A 23767-nucleotide genomic window follows, 5' to 3' on the forward strand; every position below is an offset into this window, starting at 1 on the left:
ACACGTTAATAGCTACTAATTGCAAGTAATTGGAGTAAGCGATTGTTTTATATTATTTTACAATTATCTACCTGTGTATCTTTTTATGTTTATATATGTTTAACCTAAAAATTAAATTCTTACTTTATGTATGTATATCGGACGTCTCACCGTGAACTTAGATGATCTGTAGTAGGAAAACGATAAGTAGCAAAAATTTGAAAATTTTGAATTAAACTAATGTTGGTGGGGACAATTCGTCTAAAATATTTTCAAGGTAGCGACCCATCCGGATATACTGAAACTGGGTGTCAACTTTGTTATATCAAATATATTATTGCCTTTTTGTATTCCCCAGAAAATTATATTTCTAATTCTATGTTTTATGTACATCATATTTAAATTTCACCGTTTCAGAGATATTCAACATTTTATGTTAAAAATGACTTTTGCAGACCTAACAATAGCTGTAAATTTTTCCCATAAGGAATCCTTTAAAATTTTACTTGCCCTGTAGAAAATGCTCTGTTGAACAAATTTAGTTTTAGTAATAGTAAAAATAACAATTAAAATGAAAATGAAAATAATTGTGAACATCATTTTTTCTAATGAAAACTGTTTTATAATGCTATTTTATTTAGAATTAAAGATAGATTACACTCTGTGCCATGTGCGTCTAATGAAAACTCGAATCGGTCGGTTATTTTTATCGCTCTGTTTTCTTAAACAGACGCGTAGTTATTTTCTATATTATAACTAACAAATATTTTGTCTTAAGTAAGGTTTTTATAAGGTAATTAAAAATAAAACAGTAAAAATGTTACTAAAACCCTTTTAATTCATTTGGACTTACAACGCGTCGAAACGAATCTTTACAGCAAAATTAATTTAAAATTTAAGTTAAAATATACAGGGAGGACTATTCTAAATTCTTCCTTTCATCTGGTCTCTTATAAACGGAGTCCGGGATTCGTCGAAGCCACGTAATTTAATAGCTCGTCCGAATCTTCGCAGACGACCGGCTTTTCGTGGTAACAAGCTACATCGTGCCACGCGATACCGTCGTTATATACGTTGTTGAGAATGGAGAGGCAAGACTCCGAGGTTCCTGCAATTATCAAATAAATACGTGGTAATTCTCGTTCTTATTTTCTCACTATTTACGACAATGGTCAATGTCAAGAGTCCCTTGCATTTTTCGAAGCTATTGATGATTGATTATTGTATTATTAACGGTTTCTTATTAATAGCTAGAAATGATAATGATTGAATGAATACATTGTGCTCCGTCTCACAAATACTACTTTATAATTTGCAGTTTAGATGTAATAAATTTGATTGATATTTTTAAAATTAATTATGCTGAATATACAACATTACTTTGTCGTGTTTCTTCTGCATTCTTTATAACATTTTCAGATAAAATATAAACTAAAGCCCCCGTGTAACTCGGGGAGACTCACCAAAAATGTAATAGAGAAAATATAAATTTATTCTGATTTATATTTTATTTCTTTTTTAAAGAACATACATCAATATAGGAAACAATTTTTCTAAGAAGAAGTATTGTATATTGAATAATAATTGAACGAAAAAAAAAAGTTAGACGCGAAGAAACTTTTAATAATGAGTAGTGATTTATCCGATTGAAGAGGGAAGGGTGTGCATGGTGGGACAAATTGAATACTATTAAAGGGAAACTCCACCTCCTAAAAGAGATAAATGAAAGGTGTCAGGGTAAAAACTCGACATAGGTATCTGAGACCATTTCAGAGTTAGAGGTTTTTTATTGCGTTTTTAAAAATTGTTAGCTCCACGACACATAAACCTATTTCAATTCCACTTCAGATCTGATTTTATGGACCGAATCCACCTTTGTTTGAAGGGGTAAAAACTCTGTATTTCGAATAGCACTCAAACAAAATATCAAGTGTGCTCTATTTTGATGAGCGAGCCGAATAGGCTGGGTCCTGCCCTGGCCCTGCCTACGTTGTAAGAACTCCCTTCTCGAGAAAACGGTTGGAATATTCCATCCACGTCCTGAACTGGTGCTGGATTCAATAAAAGTGAAGCGCCAAACCCTGGCATTTGAAAAAGTGGAGCTGGAGCTTGAATACAAATAATCGACTTATAGCAGTACATGTTATATATAACATATCTATATTGAATAGTGGAGTGTAAATAGTTAATATTAGACGAAATAAATTTTTACTTTCGTTGAGTTTTACGCCGAGTGACTTGTTTAATTTCACCGTCGCTTTCACCCGAAATATTTTTGTCCGTTGAAACACTTATTTTTTAAGTGCCCTTTATATGTAAAAACACCACTAAATTCTACACAAAATTTTCCGCCACCAAAATTTGCAGCGATATTTAAATTTTTTTTCGAAAAACAGCTTATACAGTAACAGATATAATATTTTCTATGAAAACTGAGCCCCAGACGCCTACTACCTTTGGAATTACTAGCGGAATTCATTCTAATTTCCCTGAAGCTAGTTGGACTGCGTCTATACTTTCCATACTGTCCATAATTCGTCTGCGGTTTAAAGGTATTTTGTCTTTCTTACCGTTAATATCAAATTCGGCATTGTCAGGTTGTCTCTGTTTCTTGTGTCCCGTCGACGACCAAGGATTGTAACTAAATCCGGGCGGTACCTGATTGGTGGGCGCCATCTTTTCCCTATTTGCAGACCAGAACCAACCGTAAACGTTTTTAGGCTCCAAATCGGCCCTATTTTCGCAGCCTTTAAAGTCACAAAGACGACCGGAGGTCCAAATGTATGGAACGTCGTCTGAAATTTTTACGAAATATAGAATGGTACACGAAAAACGCCAGCTGCTATAGTATTAATTGTTATCCGATTAAAAAAATGTAGAGACCATATTAAATAATTTGAAGTCAGTTACAAGTTGGGAAATAAGACCAAAATTTTTTCTTATATGCTCCTAAATTCTTTATGCCGCGTAATTTAAATCAGATAAACGTACAATAGTTAAGAAACCTACTCTGCCACTACAAAACCATTTAATCAAGAAAAATGAATTCAACATATATACATTATAAACTAGTGCAGGGTCGGACTACACTAGTGGAAAGAAAAGAATTATACTGGCATGCAATTAATTTAATGAAATGCAAAAGCTGCCTACGTATCTTTGCGAAATTACATAATTCATTTGCAGCAGCACTAGCGTTAAGTCATCTATTAAGTACTGAATTATAAATAGTTCTTACATTTCTATTTGGCATCTTTTTCTTTAATATCGGACGAAATTTAACGATGTTTTTAAAAACAATATTTAACAAAACCACAACGCAATAATACATTTCGTAAGAAATTAATACTAGATTTTTAAGTATAAAAAGCTTCCAAGTAAAAAAAGCTTTTCTATTTATTAACTTTTCAAATCATTATTTTAGCCCCACCCACTGATAATGTCAATTGATCACTTTATTACCATTGGGTTAAAACCATTTATCTGTGAAAGCACTATACGTGGTTATGCTCATATATCGCGTCCCCTCGCAGCGTATTTCCTTCATAGGATCGAAAATTACGAAAACAAAGTACCTCAAATTTAAGAGCGGTATAATTATAGAGTTGTTTTAAATATTGTGGGATTTTTTATGCCAATTTTGTGTCTAATTTGTATTAGGTTCCCTATTGACTTGACAATAAATTTAATACATTTCATGAACTCTTTGTAGGGGCATTTAATTGTTCATTTCCTTTAGTGAAATATAGAGTGAATACCTTATAAGGATAAGCCGTGACTAACAAGGGATATTATTCAACGGGTGTGAGACTAAGAGACTTATATAAATTCGCCACCTTGAACCCAAATAAGGAAGGCCTCATGTTGTATTATAAACAATTAAAAAAAGTTCACAAAAAGCACATATATGCAGCTAAAAAATTGTTTAATGATCAATGTCTTTTGAATTCCGACAACAAATCGCGTTCCGCGTGGCAAATAATAAATAACGAATTAAAATGTGCCACAAAAACACCGGATTTTTTTTTGATATAGACGGGGAAAAAGTTACTAATATGACTTCGGCTGCAAATTGTTTTAACAATTTTTTCGTCGATTTAGCCAATAGTTTGAAAAATATGTTTTCACCACATAAAAATACGATCTCGCTAAATGTAGCTCTTGCAGAGGGCATGTATTTAAGTCCATATTTATGTACAGAAGTTAGTAATATAGTTTTGTCTGTCACTAAGAAGTATTCAGCGCTGCAGCATCGTCTGAGCAACTTAGCATTGCAACCAAGACAACGGTTGAGCAAATGAAACATTATGCAGAAATTAACAAATTGATATTGAATAAAAGTAAAAAAAAATTCCTCGGAGTTTCTGTAGACTCGAGACTCTCCTGGTTCGAACAGGTGGACCACATTCTCAGAAAACTTTCTGTTTACTGCTTTGTCATATGGAGGCTCCGCCATTAGGTGTCTTTCCCCTTGTTAAAAATGTACTATTTTTCGTATGTCTATTCGTGTCTCAACTACACCTTGGTTTGTTGGGCAGGTTCCCCACGTGCGGAGCAAGTCTTTAGGATGCAGAAACGCATTTTACGGACTATACTGTTTAAGCCCTGGAATTTTTCATGTCGGAACCTATTTCCACAACACTCTTTATTGACACTGCCTAGTATGTACATACTAAATTGTGCCACGTACGTAAAAAGTAACTCTAATCTTTATATGCCCTCAAAAAACTCAGATATTCAGTACAGTTTAAGACCGAATCTTAACATAAAAATACCTACACATCGACTGTCTCTTACAGCAAATAGTCCCTTTGTTTTGACTGTAAAAATTTATAATAAATTGCCTATCGAACTGAAGGAGATAACTAGTCAAACAAAATTCAAATGCACTCTTAAAGACAAATTGCTACGTCTCGCCTATTACAATATTAAGGATTTTCTTTGTTGTGATACCTTTTAATACGTATTCGTTGTTTGTTATTGTTTATATATTTGTTATTTATCCATGAGTATTACTTATTATTATTATTATTATTAATTTACTAATTATACTAAGATAATTTTTCCAACACTTGTAAATCAAGTCTTATGGAAATAAAGCTATCTTTATCTATTCTTTAGTCAAACGTGACCATCAGTATAGGCAACAGAAACTTAAATTAATATAGATATTACGTATAATAATTTACTTGTGTCCTCGGATCAAAAAGTTTTTGGAATAAACCAATTTTATGAAAGAAACAATTTTGTTCATAGGTATTCAAATTTATTAGAGCCAAGTAGAATGAATGAATCCTCTGATAGTTTAGATAGATATTTCGTGATTTTTACTGATATCAATAATTATCTTAAAACCTACACAAACTTAAGACAATAATAAAACAAGGGAAATTTATTCTGCTTCACTTTCAGAGATGCTGTCATTAATTCTATTCTTAATGAATATTAAGAAGTAGCAAGGACCTTAATAAGCCAAAAAAGAAATTATGTATATGATTAAAGCACCTGCTTTTTTTATTTCACCATGTAGCTAAATAGAAAAACAATTGCGAAGCGACCGTAAGTGAAGGTTGAATGATTTTAAAAGTGATGAACTCTCAAGTGAGGTGGCAATGTACAGGTATTTTCTTTTATTTAAAGAGACCATTATGCAGGTAATATCTACAAAGTTTTACCGCTAAAAGTAACTAATACCAATAATGTAATTTGTTTTTCATTATAACTCCATAGATTATGACATATGACAAGCTGCCAGCTATGTAGTATTTGTAATTGGTTTCAAATATTCTAGTGTAAAAAGGACAGTATACTAACCAAATGTGCAGTAAGATAATTTGTGAACCTTGATCAAACTTGACTAGATAAGGTCGAAAAGAAACAATTGTAATGGAGACGTCTGAATCCATCACGGTCTACAGCTACAAATGTATGTGGAGCACAACAACAAAATAAATCTTTCTGGTGAGCCACTTTCGACATTTCCGGTACTTTAGTCACGGATTTGCGTATGTTTGCGCAGATTTAAGACACTGATGGGTTGTCAGTTTTGACAGTCACTAAGTGGATGTATTTTTCTATCTCAATGGTTTATTAAACACTCATTCCGCTCATGTCTAAAGTGGCGTTTATTAACGTTGTTATATATTTTGGATTCTCCACTTATTGCAGATTTTTTACAATTTTGGAGTATATTGGCATCTGCGGACATATAGCACCTGCGGATTATATAAAACTAACGGTCGTAGAAAAATTATAGTATGCAACACGTCTGGTAAACTTTTTAAGTCACTCGTTTATTAAACGCTCGCTCAGCTGCGCTCCGCTTGTACCAAATAAACTCGTGACTCAAATGCCGTTTACCGCACTTGTTGCATGATATAAAATTCTCATATAGATTACCTACAATATTGATAGACAAACCAATACTACAAAACTAAGAAAAAAGACTACTAAAGAAACTAAAGAAAAAAATACCACTAATTAGAGAGTACATTTTCAAAAATTAAAACAATGCGTCACTATATACGTACTTTGTTGAATCAGCCTGAAGATCATGTTATTTTCTTCTTGTGTCTCCAGCGAGACTAGATCCATACAGTACTCGCGACATAGATTTCGTCCATCTAGCCAGTCCATTTTTCTGTTAGCCAGTGCCGGAACGTGACCCGTAAAAAAATAGTTGTGCCCCCTAAAGAAAAACTGTTTCGGTCCTAAAAGCAGAAGAAAATAATAGGACTGGAAGACATCTTTTTAAGGTTGCCAATCATTTTGCAGTAAACTCTTGCTAATAAAAAATATAAATAATCCGTCTCTATTTTTAGTAATGACCATTTGAGGATTATTTTACCGTCGACTATATCGCCATGACACCAATGTTAATTAAGTTAACATCCTTCTGTATAATTACCGATTGTTACGGAGATTTTCATTTATATTCTTTGCGAAGGATTTTCGACAATTCTAATAGGAGATGATCGTTACGTTTGTGGAATTTCAACGCAACTATAATTTGACTTCGGTGTTAATTATCGCATTAAATATCTTGCAAGGCGGTAAGATGAGTTAATCCGTTCATGGGAGATTTTGTGTGAAAATACTGGGACTTCTATTATATTATTTTTCATTTTGATGCCCGATTTCTATAATAAAGGGCGTTAAAGTTTATTTAAAAAAATACTTTCATAACTTTTGTTGAAACTTGGTATGCATAATTTTCCTGTTATGTTATACTTTTTATTTAAAATTTGTAAATGAAAACTATATTCCAGCATAAAAATGGAGGTTCCTGTACCCTATTACCTCCGCACATTTTTCTTATGTACGCCTTATTTCGTATAATAAATCCCCCTTACTTCGCATAATTATTTCGCTCTTGTTTATTTTTTGGTTTTTAAGATATCGCAGGTTAATTACAAAATTTTAAAAATGACTACTGGTAAATAAGATTTTTTTTAAATTTTAATTGACAATAATAAAAACTTCTTAAGTATAAACATTAGACCTACTTTTATTAAACTAAAAACGCAGAATAGACAACTTAAAATATCTACGGAAAACCCTGTTTCACTTTTCTCATTTCTAGTCAAAATATTTAGCATAATAATAGAAGTACTATTAACGTCGAAGATTAATGATAAAATGTCGCAAAAATCACAATGTTTACCAAAAATAAAAAGGAGGAAATATTATTTCGACTATAGGCGGTCATCGAAAAAATTAGGAGGTGATAGGGCACATGACACCTCATTTTTCTGCTGGTATGCTGCTTTTACTTACAAAATTTAAATAAGAAATGTAACTCAACAGGAAACATTTTGCAGTAGACTCTTGCTAATAAAAAACAAAATAAATGAAAAAATGCGAGATTTATAAGAAACATTTTTTTCAAAAATAATATTTTTCTACTCCCGTCTGTAAAATGCCTAATTACACACCGATCTAGCGTACGGGAAGCGTCACTTTACCAAGTCAGTTTCGTTTCCCACGGATCCGAGCCACTTCGGACGTTTCCGGGATTTTACCGCACGGGTTTGGGAGCAATCAGATATTTTCGGAGATATTTCCTACCCCTTGAATTTTCACGTTTGTGAATACTGACGGTAATGTCAGTGAATGTATTTGTGTTGTTTTGCGAGAATGTACCCAAAAACTATTGGTCGTAGAAAAAGTATAGCATGCAACATGTTCGGTAAACTTTTTAAGTCACTCGTTTATTAAACACTCACGTCAAATAAACTCGTGAGTCAAACGCCGTTTACCGCACTTGTTGCATAATATACTATTAACACCTTGTGTTATAGAAATCAAGAGCGAAAATAAAAAATCTTTTCGGTTCACCATGTATATGATATATCTATCTAATACTCGTGTTGGGTATTTATTTTCCAAATTATTTCATCTTTCATTTGTTTAGGGTGTGAAAAAATAAATTTCGCATGTTATTGTCGTTGTGACAAATATAGATACAGTGTGATCTACTTCTCTGCTTTGCAGGCTTGTTTTGTAGTGATTCTTTTAGCCATAATGTTTGATTCCGTTCCAGAATTATGTAGTTTATCACCATGTCCAAGAGCCAATCTATGCAAATAATATTTTTCTTCTTTTGTATAGCGCACGGTGAAGTACGTATATTTCAGCTTCCATTATGTTTATGACATTTAGTAATGCTAACGAAGATGTTCAGTTTATATACAATAATTACTGCTGCCATTGAGTCATTCGAATTATCAATACAACCTTGAAGGGTCCTCCGCATACACGGTAATTAAATAAATGCACCGAATACATAATGGAATCTATTAATAATAATTATTTATTGCGGATCTATCCCAAGTTGCGTAAACTTCGCACGTATTCGCATGTCGTAAAAATCATCGTGCTTTCTGTTTTTCTTCACAGAATTCGTTCATAGAATTCGTTGGGGTCGTAAATGATTCGAATATGTATGTCTAGCATTAGATTTTGCAGTTGGAAACGGAATATTTTGTAGGGATTTTAAAGAAGTCTTGTCAAATCGTGATTTTGGCTGTAAAGTCGTTTATTTTAGTCTTTCAAAAAATTTGTGGAATCACTGCCAGAAATCTATGCGAGGTCAAGGTTTTTTCGTACTTTGCGGTGTGTATTTGAGGTTGTGTTAAAGTTCGTCCAACGTTAGTTAGTTGTAAGATTCCTTTGAACTGTCCTGAAAGCACTATTTTTTTATTTTAACATCAGCTGGTATGTATCGTTCTTAAGAGTTTAATCTAAATTGCAATATGTTCGTATATATTATGGAGAAGAAAATATTTATCGAGAACGATTAGTGGCGGAGTTGATCATTCAACTAAGTGACGACAGTGACGATTTTTTAAGTGACTGATACTTTATTATTATTATTATGTAATGTAATGAAATAGAATGTAATAAATTGTTACTTTGTACTATTTTTTTTATGTACATGTATCAAGAATTGCATTGCAAAAAAGATTGAAAACATACGTAAATCCCGCTTGTTAGTGTAGGTAGATAAATTCCTAGGACGGTCCTGGAATGGTCTGCTCGGCAGGGTGTTCTATAAGGGGCTGCGGTTTTGGAGTAATAACAGTAGGCAAAGTTAATCACGGGATCGGTTGTAAAAGCACTATATTTCTGGTATATCAAACAAACTTAACTTACTGACAGCCAGAATCATAATATGATAACTATTAAAAACCATTAAAGATACAAATTTCTAGCTTAGATATTACTCATCCCTTTTTTTTATGACGTAACTAAAATTTAAATATTTCCACCACTTTGGTCCTGACATTTCGGATATTTTAATTTTGGGGGGACAGGGGCAGCGAATTTTGATGCGATGTCCTAGTACTTTACTTGGAGGATTTTTTAGACCTTAGACAAATTCTGCGACCTTTTATAGTTCCTATAATATTTATTCTGCGTGTTCGTTCTTTTATGGTAACTCCCCAAGTACCTCTGTCATAAGAATGTCCCAATTAGGACTCTCGACTACCTGAGTTCGAGTAGACTTTCTCGATTAACTGCTTCCAGAGTCCTTTATTAAGCTCCCTCTTCCTCTTCTCTCCCCGTTCTTAGACATAAGAAAGTGACTAACTGATACGAATTAAGGAAAGACCCGGGCAAGCTGTAAGAATGAAATATGGCCGAACAGGTCTGTACTTTGCTTAGAATTTAATTATTTGGGGTTTTGTTAGGAAAGATACTAAACAATATTATTTATTTATGTGTGTATTTATGTTGAAATCTAAAATAAAATTACAAATTATTTTTATTACCTACTTAAATTACTTAAAATTGTTCACATAATATATCAATATCACTATCGCTATCATCGCCTGTTCTACTTATTATTTGTTCTATATTATTTGCAATTTGGATATACGATTGTTCTGCTTTTTCTATATGTTTAACAGAATTTGCTCAACTTTGTGGAGGGATGTTAAAAACTTCGGTTTCTATAAGTTTAGACATTGGAGTCAACACGGGGAAAAACATTGTTACGACGAATGGCAGATTTCAGTTGGTGCCGAACATATTCAATGGGATTAAATATACAGTGGTAAGGTGGAAGCCTGAAAACTGTATGCCCTAGATTTTTTGCATAATTATCACAGACGTATTCCTTTTGTAGGTTCAAGCTTAGTAGAACCTCAATTAATTGCTTTTTGGTATAATCTTCGTGAAAATAAATCTCGTTATTATACATGTAGTTTTGGATTGTTGCTTTTGCGTCACATGAGGAAGGGGTTTTAGTCAACTGTCTACTGTGATAACTTGTATTGTCCATTACAATTACGCTATTAGGAGGAATGTTTGGAACTAGTTTGTTTCTAAACCAACTTTCAAATAAATCAGCGGTGGTGTCTTCATGGTAATCCAGAGAAGAATCTTTAATATTTTTCACAAACAGAGAAAGTCCATTTGGAATCCAACCATCTTTAGAGCCAGCATGCAAAGTAGTTATTCTTTTATCTCTTTTTGATGGCGCGTTTGTTTTACACTTATCAGTTGAGTCAACCCAACCCTTTTCCGGGGTATCATAAGTGTCGAACCAGGTTTCATCCAAGTAAATAATTGACCTTTGTGGTTCTCTGTAAATCCTAATTTTTTCTAGATAGTCCGAATTCTAAAAGATTTCATTAAAACTTGCCTTTTGTCAATTTTTTAAAATCTAAAACCCATGTGTTGACTACACTTCCATAAGGTAGTTCTGCCACATTTAACACCGGTTTCATCTTTTTCAAGCCTCCTAATGAAGATATCTAATGTAGGCACGCTTTGTTCCCGGTATAAGTGGTAAATTTTACGCCGTATTATATCTTGATCACTTTCATCTACACTCTAGACAATGTCAGCATCGCTTCTTTTTTTTCTCGCTGAAATCGGATTATTCACAATTTTCCATACAGTTGATGTTGGAATTTTCGTCAATGTGGCCGTTTCTTCTAAAGATGCTTGCTTGCTGGCATCACGTTCAATGAGAGTCAAATAAACATTGTTTATAACTTCCTTAGTCTCAATAGAATAGTGTTTTCTACATTCGGGAGGGAGATACACTAGACTCGCACATATTTTGCATAATTCGCACGCGATTCAACACACACACGAAATAAGAATGATTACTAATAAACTTAAATTAAGTAGTATACCAAACCAAAGAATATTAAACTCAAGTAGGTATAAAATTATTTTCTATTACGGACCATAAGTTTACCTGAATTTAAATTACGAAATTTTAGGTAATAATCTTGTTGCATTAATGACCACCCTTGGATATTCCCATTCAAAAGCAATTGGTCACTTTCTTATATCTATGAACAGACCATACCCGACATTTAATTGTGTGGGTTTGTCAGCCTTCTCACTATTCTCAACATCTAGATGGTATATCGAAACTCAACTGTTGCTACAATAATAATTCTTTATTCCTGAGCAGACGCCAGATCTCGTTGATATCTGCTTGGCAAACACTGGGATTAATTGAAATTTGAAGGGATGTTCTCTTTACATGGTGTATTTAAGACAATTGTGCACTTTTTCATTGCCAGGACACCTTGACTCACACCCATGGGCTTTTATTCTCATGTTTAGGTTCAATTGTGGACGTTTTTATTTGTAAAAAATGAAACAGCTTTTTAAATAGTTTAAGTATGATACTTTTTTCGTTAGTTATAAGTGGACATTCTGACATCTAAAAAGAATGTGCTTTTTCAAAGCCTTGTCAATTTTAATCTAACATTTTCTGGTTTAGTAGGCACCATGGTACAAATTTTTACGCTTATTGTATGGTTTATTGCTGTCAGCTTTTTGAATTCGTGTAGAAACAATTGAGTCAATATTCCCATGACACGTTTCTGAAGCTGACCTGTTGCATCGAAATAAAATATTTGAATTGTGTGAGGTACATATTACTTAAAAGTTGGCAAATATGTTTAACAATGACCAGATCTTATCATAATTTCTCATTATTTGCCTAATCCTCGCCACATTAAAATTCGTATACTACTTTAGAAGTGAAAGTATCTTAAGTAGGTATTCGCTATGTTTAGGTTTGACTGACTGTTAGTGACCTGTTTCAGTGCTCTTCAGATTTAATTAGGATTACCCAACGAGCCTGCATTTTATCGACGGAAATGTAAATAAGTATAAGTTAAATGGACCGTCTGCCTATTTGTTTGAATTACAAACTAATGAATATGCTAGCTTACGTTTAAGCCAGTAGATTAACCTTTCAAGGACGACTGAATACCTTAAATGACAGGATCATGACATTCTAATGTTAATATAAATATGGCACATCAATAATTTTTTAAGTAAATTTTAATCTTTAACTTTTGCATTTTCATGGTATTCGGTAGGGAACGCCCTGTTTTACAAAAATGTTGAAAAATTTTATTAAAAATACATAGATATACTTTTAATTATCTGGAATTTGTTTCAAAATTGCGTTTAAGTATCTTTTTTCTACTCCCTACTCTAAAATTCTCAATTATGCACGGAGGGTTATTTAAGACGTCAGCTTTCTTATCCATGGTTACAAAAATCCTAAAATAGTTTTTTACCCTTGTTTCTCAGAGAAAAAATGCAAAGGAATTTAATTTAACCCATGTTTGGATTCAAGATTTATAGTAATGATTTAATTATTGAATGAAATAATTTTGTTTGCTTAATAATGCATTTTTTGTTTAAATCACTTCAGGAAAAATAAACTCATAAAAAGCAACATCGCCAAAACGTGAAGGATTAAACGCGTTTGTTTATAGAGCTGTTTTTTTATTGGAAATGACCTCAACTGACTCCGACCTTAATATCCATTATTTTTGGGAGATTTCGTATAAAGAAAAGAAATTTTAAACTTATTGCAATACAGAATAATCGAGTAATTTAGTCGGAAATCACGATGATGTACTAAGTGATGGGAAGAGATATCTTAATGTCTTGAAATGTCGAGTATGCCTCCAAGAGATATATTACGGATAATTTAATTTGTATAAAATTTCATGCCTATATGTTTTAAAACATTATCATGCAAGTGTTGCCACATGATTGTTCTAATGTCTTTGTTAGTTTACCTTTAAAGTATCCGCAATTAAGCGAAGATTGTACGTTAAATTACACGTGAAGTGAGTTTTGTGTTGTAACGCTTGATTATACATAGAAACTGTTGCAAAAATTGGTCTCAGTATAGTGAAGACTCTAAAGATGATAATAATAACAATAGATTATTTACCATACTCATTGCAAATATTAAATTAAAACAAATTAATTTCAATAAAAGATTATCTACTTGACAAAATTGACATGAATTCGAACCATTAATTCAACGATTTATTAATATTTTCAAAAAATAAGGATATTAAGAAACTTGCATCAGTAATAAATTAGAATTCACCTTCAAGAAGAAAAAATAAAATCCTTGATCTCTCTGTTCCGGAAAAACAAAACACATCCTGCACGGAACATTAAGTTTCAATTGTTTTACGGACGGTTACGACATCATCATCTTTTTTGTGGTTTACATACATACATAATGTAAACGCAGAGAAGAATATATCACACAATATTCATGGCCTCGATTACTATCGAAGTGAAGAATGCAATTTATGGATATATTTAACGTTTCGGTAAAATGAATGAAATAGTATTACTATAGTGTTTGAGATCAATAGTTTTTATAGAGTTTTTACTTTCTTTTTAAGTGTGGTTAGGCAAAAGTTCTTTATGTTATTTGTAGTCTTGTCTGATGTTGAGGAGGCGGTAATATATGAAACCAGTAACTCATATTTTCGGTTACATGCATATAGCTACCAGTGGACCTTACAAATTGATACGCTTCAGGCGGCAATGATATTTCTGGGCATGCCGTTAAATTTCCCACTCTAACCTGCAATTGGCGTTATTTTCTTTCTAGCGATCTGCGAACTGTCAGTGGCCATGTTTGTTGTTGAAAGACGCTAGGGGTTATTGGTTGAAGGAGATTAGAAATGAGCGCGCATGCGCATATTGAATAACATTTCTCAACATTTTTTTCATGGTGAATTCAAAAGTTCCAGTATTATCAGCATAGGCCTTCATACACATTAAAGCCGATGTTTTCGACAACTTCACATAAACAGTAATTATTTGTTCCTCCTGATATTTTTCGATGTGAGGGGAATGTCCAACGCATCGTGACAATTTTTCATTTTTCGTAACAAAAAAAAAAAAACAAAAATTTCATATAGAAAAGAACAATGTTTTTTTTTCTAAAGGTAAATTTAATTTTTCTTCACCTGGAACAAATGCGTTGCTAAAATAGCTAATTCTATTTTTTAAGCATCGAATGATTTATGTGGATTTTTAAAATGGCCAGTTTTTTCACGATGTTATAAAAATGCGTGCTGTGTAAAAAAGAAGGTGACTGGCAATGAGTTTTTTTTATTGAAGAAAAATTATGGTGAGTAAGAAAATGTCTTCTAAAACTGCGTCATGTCTAAAAATACTTACTGGTTGCGCATTTCTGTGGATTGGGCAGCGAAAGGAACCTTCCTGGCCGGTTTGATACTGGCCTAGTTTGACTAAGTACCGGGCAGATTAGAGTTGCTGTGCATGCCACTAGTGCAATCCAAACAATTTTCATCTGGAACAAAATTACTCTTACTCATTTTTCGTTAAATCGGAAAAGATGCGAGGACATTTTAGAATCAACGATTAATTGCGATCTAATACACAGAAACCACATTTTTCGACCAGGAATTGATAACGTCCAATATTTTACTATAGTAGGTCAATAATACATTTATTTTTTAGCAGGCTTAGCGGTTCCATGTACAAAACAGAATTAGTCAGAAAAAAGCTAGACAGTCATTTAAAAAACACAATAGAAAAATTGGGTTTGCACCAAAAATCCTTGTATTAATTCCACGACATTAGTGTACCCAATTTCTTTGTAACCTAAAACACGTTTTCGTGTTATTTTGAAGAAAGCGAATTTCGTATACTTTCTCGAGTATAGGGAGTGCCGCCTGCGTTGCGATTAATAATTAGTTTGTTTTAGGAGTTTCGCAATTGGCGAGATAATAGTCGGTCCAAGTGCAAACACTGAACCTATAAATTTATTAAATAACTCTTTTTTTAATGCAAACCCGAATACCTAACACCTATGGCATGCCACAGTTTGTATTAAAGAGGGTATTGAACATAACTTTAGATCCCCTAACATTTTTATTAAATTTATCTTTTCTGACAGGAACATTTCCCTCATATCCCAGAAAACTTATGTTGTATCATTTTCAAATAGCTTCGCTAAAGTATTTGAGTATGTTTTTTTATAGAGATTGATTTCTTTTGTTATCAAATTCTAACTCCTTCTAAACTACATTTTTGTAAAATCATTACATTTCGAGGCCGGACGAAAAGTGTTCGGTGTTTGGTTGGTGGTTCAAAATTTGTTAAAATTTAAATTAATTTAAATTATCTTAGTGTTCGTATTTTTGATAGTCTAAATTTTTTAAAACAGACTTGACAGTACCATTTCAATTGCGTATTTGCCCTTGAGTAAAATTTAATAAAAAAAACGTATCAATGGATTAACTATGAGACATGTCATAACGAATGGAACTATACTTTAATCAAAAACTAAAGTTAATTACAATTATTGGCTTTCCAAATGTCATGTAAGTCATGTAAATCAATTTTATAACTTACTGCGATTAAACTGTAATATGTTTCATAATTTTCGCAACTTTTCCACTAACCGCTTGAAAAAGTCTTAAATTATAGATTCTCCAATAGTGCCGGTTAAATAAAAAAATAACTTGGTTTTCTATCTGGAATCTCATAAATCTTATGGTGCAGGCCACAATGTTTTTAGAGTTCAGTTTGTAGGTGCCCGAAGCAGAACAACTTTCTTTTTATCCCAACAGTGATGATGTATCAGCGGAAATATACGTGCGCGCCTTTGCTTTTGTTGGATAGTTCAATTCTTACGAAAACGAGGATTAGATTTTTTTTAAATCAATTCTTGTGGATAATAAGTACCTATTTCCAGCAATTAGTCATCTATTGCAAATGAGATACAAGATGATTGTTCCAAATAACCATGCACGCCAAAAAAAAGAGAAATCTTTGAAACATTTATACTTAACAGTAACAGTGTTTATGTGGCATATGGTTGTGCTATTTTTTATTTTTTCTCAAATGTGTTAATTATTATTGAACGTTACGTAGTGCTGCTAAGAAACAGTGCTTATGAATATCCGGCACTATTTCGTACACGAGTGCTTACGATAAATTTAAAGAAAAACAATTTATTAAATATTCAATCTCAATCTAGGTGTAACAAAAAATGTATCTATTTGAGGCGGATTTTAGTCACTAGATTGAAAATTATTGATATTGTTGTTCCAACTAAAATTGACCTTTTAATATTTCTTTATGCCACTTTCACGCAAATGTATATTATTATATTCGGTCCAATGAAATTTTTCTTTAAACTGCAATTTTTGCGAAAACGATAGAGACAACAGTATATTTTCGGAAAGGCCAAAGAAAACTATAATCTAATAAATCCCATGGTTAATAAAAAACTGAGATGACCTTGACTAATTTGAAATTGCATTTTTTTATTATGCCAAAAAGTTGCTGCGCTCTTCAAAATTGATTCTGTTATATGGTATTTTTCATGGATGGTTCTCCATCCAAGTCTTTTTTAAATAAACTTAGCAAGCTGTGGTTTATTTAAAACATAGTCATCAAATACACTTAACGGTGTGTGGAGCCGGATCTTACGACCCGGTATGTAGGTACACAAAATTATTCAAAAAAAAAACCTTAATTAATTTGTGCCTTGACCTTTCCGCAGACACTTCTTTAATTATGTACGCGAAATAAGATTCCGAAGATGTGACACTGTCGTCCTTTCAATGATATTGATAATTGATTAAAGGCGGATTTTATATTGAAATGTATCTAGATGTTTGTCAGATGCAATAAGCGTTTCCTTGTTTTTTATTCAGTTAACGGCGGTCAGAAAATCAGACTTACAAAAATTTTAACTTAAGAGGGACTATTATGGTGCTATTAGCGCTCATATAGCCTCATTTAAAATACTCTGCACATATTTTACTAATGGTAAAAAGAGTACTATATACATCTATATCGAAAATTAGAAAAACATTGTGTGATGCCTTGGTGCTATTCCATTTTAATTTCTGTGAAGTCATATCCATATATAACTTCACAGAAATTACCATTAACTGTCTCACATACACATTGCAAGGAGACCTATCCAAAGACCGAAAGAAAATTTGACCATATTGCATTGACTTAAAAATCGAACAGAGAAGCAAGCATCATTTTTTCGTATTTTCATAGCAATCCTTAAAACACAAAAAACATAGATCTCGATATCACAGCCGAAATTTCAGATTTTCTCATTTAGTTCAGTATCAAAACATAAAACCACGTGTTTTAAAACAAGTTTTTCTTGTAGTGCACCTAGTCTACAAAAGTTTGCACACACAGTGATCGTAGAAAGGTTTAAACCAAAAAGAAAATTTATAATTTTAAACGTTTAAATAAATATTGATTAATGGAATGGCGTTAGATTTTGAAAAATTCAAAACTTTTATATGTATTTTGATCGTCAAATCTAAAAATGCTATATTTGTATGGCACTTTAATACTTCTAATACCCTTCGGACAAAGTGTGTTAATTTGAAAATAATTTTATAAGGTACGCATAAATATGCACCTCGCAACCTGGAACTTCTTGAAATTGTTGTATTTTTGTCACAATGTCTTTTCTATTACGTATAGCCTGAAATCAGAAAATAGTAATGTTAAAAGCACGCTTTTCGTGCATTTCCCAAACGGTCGTGGTTCGTTTCACGTTTCTGTGCAATGAAGCGTCGATAATCCACCACACGCGAGGGAAATTTTGCAATTTGGTGTGCGTTATCTCAATCGAAAATAATTATTGTGCTGCAAAAGCTATCTTCGTTCGTTTTTTTCTCTTTAAGGAGGCCAAATTGCACAACATCTTTTTATTAATGTGAACTATCAAGTTAACATTGACATGATTCCAAGCAGCTTCGTGCGCATCAAAGTGTCTGACGACATAAAGAGCTGCCTCGGAGGCATCTACTCTAACGGGTATCAGTTGAGTTATTCGCACCTAAAAGCTTCAAACTTGTTTCGTTCCACAGCATTGAGCAGCATGAGGTATCCTGTGCCTTGATGTCATTGAAGCTTGGAAAATATCCCATTTGTTTGCTCGACATATTTTTTAAGTTCTTATTCTTATCGCAAAGAGGCGTAAAAGGCTGGTTATAGTTATAAATAGGTACTAAATACGGCACCCTTTTGGATTGTGCTCAAGAAGAAACTTTCCCTGATATTTTATAATAAAAATAATGATAATTTATTTTATTTGTTTGCCGTACCTTCTTCAATCTTAATTTAATTGATAGATTAAAGCACTCGTTTTCGAAGCTAAAGTTAGGGGAAGCGAAAGCCCTTGAAATCGATCTAAACTGGAATGGTGCTCATTATTATCATACTGCTCATACTTATTAAATATTTGTATAAAATTGTTTTAAAAAAACGAAAAAACTCATACAAATTGATATTGATATATGTACATTAAAGTCTTGCATCATGTAATATGCAGTAGATGTATGTATATGTATGTAGTGTTTCCTCAAAAAAAGAAAATCTTGTTTCTGAAATCGGCATTATTTACGAAATTATGCAGATAAAACAAAAAAAAACTATAATACCCTGTATCTAGAAAACGAAACGCTTTATGCTACAGGTTTACTAAATAACAACTCGCATATTGTGCTCCAGGAAAAACAAAATATAGCAGTTTAAAGCCGCTGAAACTTAATTTATAAGAAGATGGTGTGCATCCTTGATGTGTTTCGAGTAAATCTTTTGGATGTCAAATACCATCGCGTTGATATTTTGCCGCAAACTAAACCAATAACTCTCCTTTTTCTAAGAATTTTGAAGGCCATTGCGACGGAATGAAGAAAATGTAATACCCGGATACCACGTCACGACAACACTGACAAAATTATCCTAGAAAATCACGACTAACCTAAATACGATGCTCGTTTTTTTTTGTTATTATATCCTAGAATTATCGCTTATTTGCGAAATGCCAACCTCTTCTGATACAAGGTGACAACAAATTCTCGTCAAATTTTCATCAATTTAATAAGTATGATTTTGTTATTCGACTATTGTTGAGGGGAAAATAATAGCAGTTAGTTATGCTATCACGCCACATAAGTGAAAGACTAATCAACTTAAAAACCATATTTTGTTAGTACAAATACATATTTTCTACAACTTGGTAACAGGGAAGCGGAGTATATTTATGCTCTTTGTTTCTTCTTTTGTTTTCATAAAATGGTATATGCTTTTACAGTACCTATATTTTAAAGACTCAATGGATATAACTGGTTGCCGGGTATTTCAACAAATTTATTAGCAACAACTATTTTTCCAATATATACTCTCTCCTGATGAGCGGGTTCTCTCACATTAGATAAATTTTAACAGCACCATGATTTATGGAGTTGACAACAAAAATGTACGTGAAAATAACGTAATTTTTTTGAAAAACATTGAATCAGTCGGTACAAATTTTGTCAATCCTCGATACATATTTTGAGCTGGACAGGTCTTTGTATATATAATAAAAGTTGAACCATTCACAGTACCAAATAACAACCATTTTGTGGTCAATAAACAAACAATATCGTAACACGTAAGCACTTGCTTGTTTTACATGTAGAGGGGACTATTGGTTCTAGTCAGTCTATATTCCTGAATATGTCACCGTAGAAACTGATTGGATGATAGTCGTAACAGCGTAAAGCTATTGTTGCGTTTTGAATAACTGCCTAATTGATTATTTACCCAAAGCACTCATACAAGAAGAAGAAACAAATCATAAAATCATCTTTAAACGGAGTGTCAAAATATTAAAAGACTAAACCCGATCCTCTCATCTAAAAGCAGAGATTAATGTTAAATCTTATTAAATACATTAATACCTCTATTTCAAAAGCTATAGTTTCCAAAAGGAAGTAATGAATGAATTTTAAAGGGCGTTTCCCAATCGATATTAAACTATTATCCTAAAATAAAAATCCGGTACACTATTTTCTACGAAAAGGGCAGCAACGTAAAATAATTATTATGCAACAAAATTTTACTGTAGGAGTTTGTTTGGTCACAAGGAAAGCGAGTCGAGGGGTTTATGAAATATACTATACTTTTTCTACGACCGTTACGAACAAAGATATAGCAAAAATATCAGATTGCTTTTAATCCCTGGCCAAAGTACCGAAATGACTCGAAGCTGATTTTTTAAAGTATCGTGTAGTTGAGTATTTGAGAGTGGGGAGTAGAAAAAATAAATTAAGTTTAAGTCACACGGTTAAGTCGCAAATAGTTGAACTGATTGATAATCTGATAATAAAACAGCTAGGTAGCCTAACACAGCTTAGGAACCTAATGATGTTTTATATAAAGCAATACCCAAAATGATACATGAGGTTCTTCCCATTTTATAGGTTGTTTTAATTGGGTTATTAAGCCATTTTCAATCATAATTTAGCTTTATAATAACGTTGTTTGCGCAAAAATAACTTTTCACTTCTTAGGTTCAAACCGTTTTAGAAGATTAATGCAATCAAAGTAAAATCTGCAAGTTATTAATTTGTAGCTTCACATAACAAGTCAACTTAACTTGTATAACTAAATGAAGTTGTTGGAAGAATAATGAACGTCAAAAAAACTTTTAAAAAATTATTCTTTTTGAAAAATAGGAAAGATTTCTTATTTTTTTAGAATCCTAGTTTTTTCTTCTATCAAACTGGTTTAACACCGTTTTTAAATTTGAATTTCGAAATTGAAATCTTTTAAAAATATAAAAGAATATATAAGATTTATGCAAATTCGCAATATGTGATTGGTTTTTTAAGGTTAGAAATTAATTAAGTAAGAAGGCAGATAAGAAGCAAGCAAAAAAATTCCACTTAAGCAAATAACGAGAATGGTACATCATTAGCTCCTATGATGCAGAAATATTTTAGTCAATAGTAGTTCAAAATTCACAATCAGGTGAGATCCCAACGAACAATTTCATTTAAATTATTAGTCCGTTTTTCCAAAAAATACATTTTCAGGTTGATGCGTACATGTATGAGGACATTTTTCATTGCAAATACCAGTGCCATTACTAATTTAATGGTGTGATAAATCATGTGTTTCAAGCAAAATTACCGGTGCCATAAAAAAAACAATTATCTTAGGTTACATAATCTGGTAATCACGTACATACTTAAAAGTCTAATATTACGTTAGTTGAAAATGTATGGAATAATACATTTTTTTTGGTAATCACTTCTTATCACCAGTATCTGCCAGAAAGGCAACACATTCAAAAACACTTACGGTGTCTGACGCGCCGATAATCCTAATTGGTGAAAATGTATATTATTACGTATCTGGTCGTAACACACCCACTTATATTTAAAGTAGCACACACGTGAATTCTTACCTTGTTGGACGGTAACGTAACACAAAATCTCACGGTGAGAGTGAGAGTCATCTTTATATTGGTAAAGAGATTCTTCAGTTTGGGGGGGTTCCTGTACAGCAGCGATTCGGCCAGCTTCTTGCCGTTAAATTGCATCTCGTTTGCAGATTCAGTTCGAATAGGTACATTATGTATGGTACTTTTTTCGCAACGCATTGAAAACAGATGAAGAAATGTGAAGATTTTTTTTGTTCGGTTAATGGGAAAAGACATAAACTTTCCATATTTGTGTTGGCACGAAAGGATTGATATGGTTGTTTAATTGTCAATGTAAACGCAAGTTTTAAATTTTATTATGCTTTAATAAACACGCATACGATCTGGAACCGCACGCACTTAAACTTACGTCGTTATTTAGTTTTATTTAATTTATTTAATATGTACACGAGTTGTAGCTGCACGCAAGTCATTGTTTATAATAATTTTTACAATTTAAGTCGGTATTTATTTTTTGCTGAAATTATTATTGTTACCCCTACATTTATTGTTAGTCCTACATTGTTGATTTTTTATTTTAAAATAAAATAAACACACTGTAGTTTAAATTTTACCTGGAGGTTCCTATTAAATTTTGACAGTGTTATACCATTTCAACGAATTTTTTTATTGGTTGACTTCATACCAGTGTAATTAGGTGTGCATATTTTATTAAGGTGGCTTTATACGGTGCATTATGATATATGCGTCCGCGTCATAGCGCTCCAATCGTTTGTGTCAAATGACATTATAGCGACGCTGTCTTTCCCCAGACGGATGGGAAATTTTAAGCGTAACTTTTTGCGTCCTCGCATATTTTAAGTCAAAATGGAATGGAACAATTGTTTACAAAAATCGTTTTTTTTTTCACTATAATAACAAAGCAAGCATTGTTTTTCAGAAAACAACATATCCAATACTTGGGCGTTTACGTTGTTTATTTACTAATAATACTTTTATTGTTATAGTCCTAAATTTACAAAAAAATCTCAAACTTTTCTTATCATATAATCGACTCATTATTCCAAGTATTGTAGTTAATTCATAAAAAAAATACCTTTGTTTTGTTATCCTCATTACCAGACTAATTGTTTATTAGTAGATAGATAGAAAAGAACATCGTCAACATTTTGAACTACTTGAATTTTCTTGTTCCCTTATCCTTTTACAAGATAAAAAAAATCTTAACGTTGAAATTTTCTGGAATTTTATCGTTATAAAACAGTAAATTTGAGATTCGGTCTTTGAGAGTGTCCAAGAAGAATAATAGTCAAAAAAAAGTTAATAAAATGTTTACATTGCTTACAATAAAAATCATAGCAGATTTCAGCAATTATTATTTTAATATACGTGCTCTTAAGAAAATTTCGTCGAAATCATGCAACGCTGGCAAAATTTACTGCTTCTCTTTAGATCATACACACTGTACATTTAGTTGCCAAGTTTTTCAAATATATCTGGAAATGTCTGCGTTGAATGCAAATAATAACACATTTATGTACAAATCGCTGTATAAGGGATATTATCCATAAACCTTTTGTGGTAACGGTGCCAACTGATTGAAATACACAAGTATCAAAATTTAGGACAGATTTAATTGAATTTTGTAAAATGAGTACTCATTATAGCATTATTTTCCATCTTTAAGTCACTGCCTACTTGGATTTATTTTAATTTTAATTGCTTTGCTTACTTGGAATCTAAAGATTTGAACAT

The 23767-nt window shown here is 32.3% G+C and overlaps 1 protein-coding gene across 2 annotated transcripts; it reads right to left on the reverse strand.

Annotated features, from left to right (window-relative positions):
• Window positions 1-795: 795 nt before the first annotated feature.
• LOC132696821 (uncharacterized) lies at window positions 796-22186 on the reverse strand. Of its 2 annotated transcripts, none has more exons than XM_060661872.1 (5): window positions 22037-22186; window positions 14965-15097; window positions 6510-6689; window positions 2550-2774; window positions 796-1087 (listed from the first exon to the last, which is right to left on the reverse strand). In XM_060661872.1, the coding sequence occupies exons 1-5, from the start codon at window positions 22169-22171 to the stop codon at window positions 930-932; spliced, it is 831 nt and encodes a 276-aa protein (XP_060517855.1). In that variant the 5' UTR covers window positions 22172-22186; the 3' UTR covers window positions 796-929. The 2 variants fall into 2 exon arrangements, with proteins under 2 accessions (XP_060517855.1, XP_060517856.1); XM_060661873.1 differs by having other exon boundaries at window positions 21931-22059.
• Between the last annotated feature and the right edge of the window lie 1581 nt (window positions 22187-23767).

This window comes from Cylas formicarius, unplaced genomic scaffold (genome assembly GCF_029955315.1).
Source record: "Cylas formicarius isolate icCylForm1 unplaced genomic scaffold, icCylForm1.1 PGA_scaffold_1__22_contigs__length_36826433, whole genome shotgun sequence".
NCBI lineage: Eukaryota > Metazoa > Arthropoda > Insecta > Coleoptera > Brentidae > Cylas > Cylas formicarius.

Bases quoted from the DNA above. Each gene is read 5' to 3' on its own strand.
- LOC132696821 (XM_060661872.1), bottom strand. From the start codon at position 22,171: ATGCAATTTAACGGCAAGAAGCTGGCCGAATCGCTGCTGTACAGGAAC. The intron at 6,690-14,964 runs GTAAGTATTTTT...TTCTGCTTTTAG, and splicing joins TCCACAGAAATGCGCAACCA to GACCGAAACAGTTTTTCTTT. The intron at 1,088-2,549 runs GTAAGAAAGACA...TGATAATTGCAG, and splicing joins TGCCGAATTTGATATTAACG to GAACCTCGGAGTCTTGCCTC.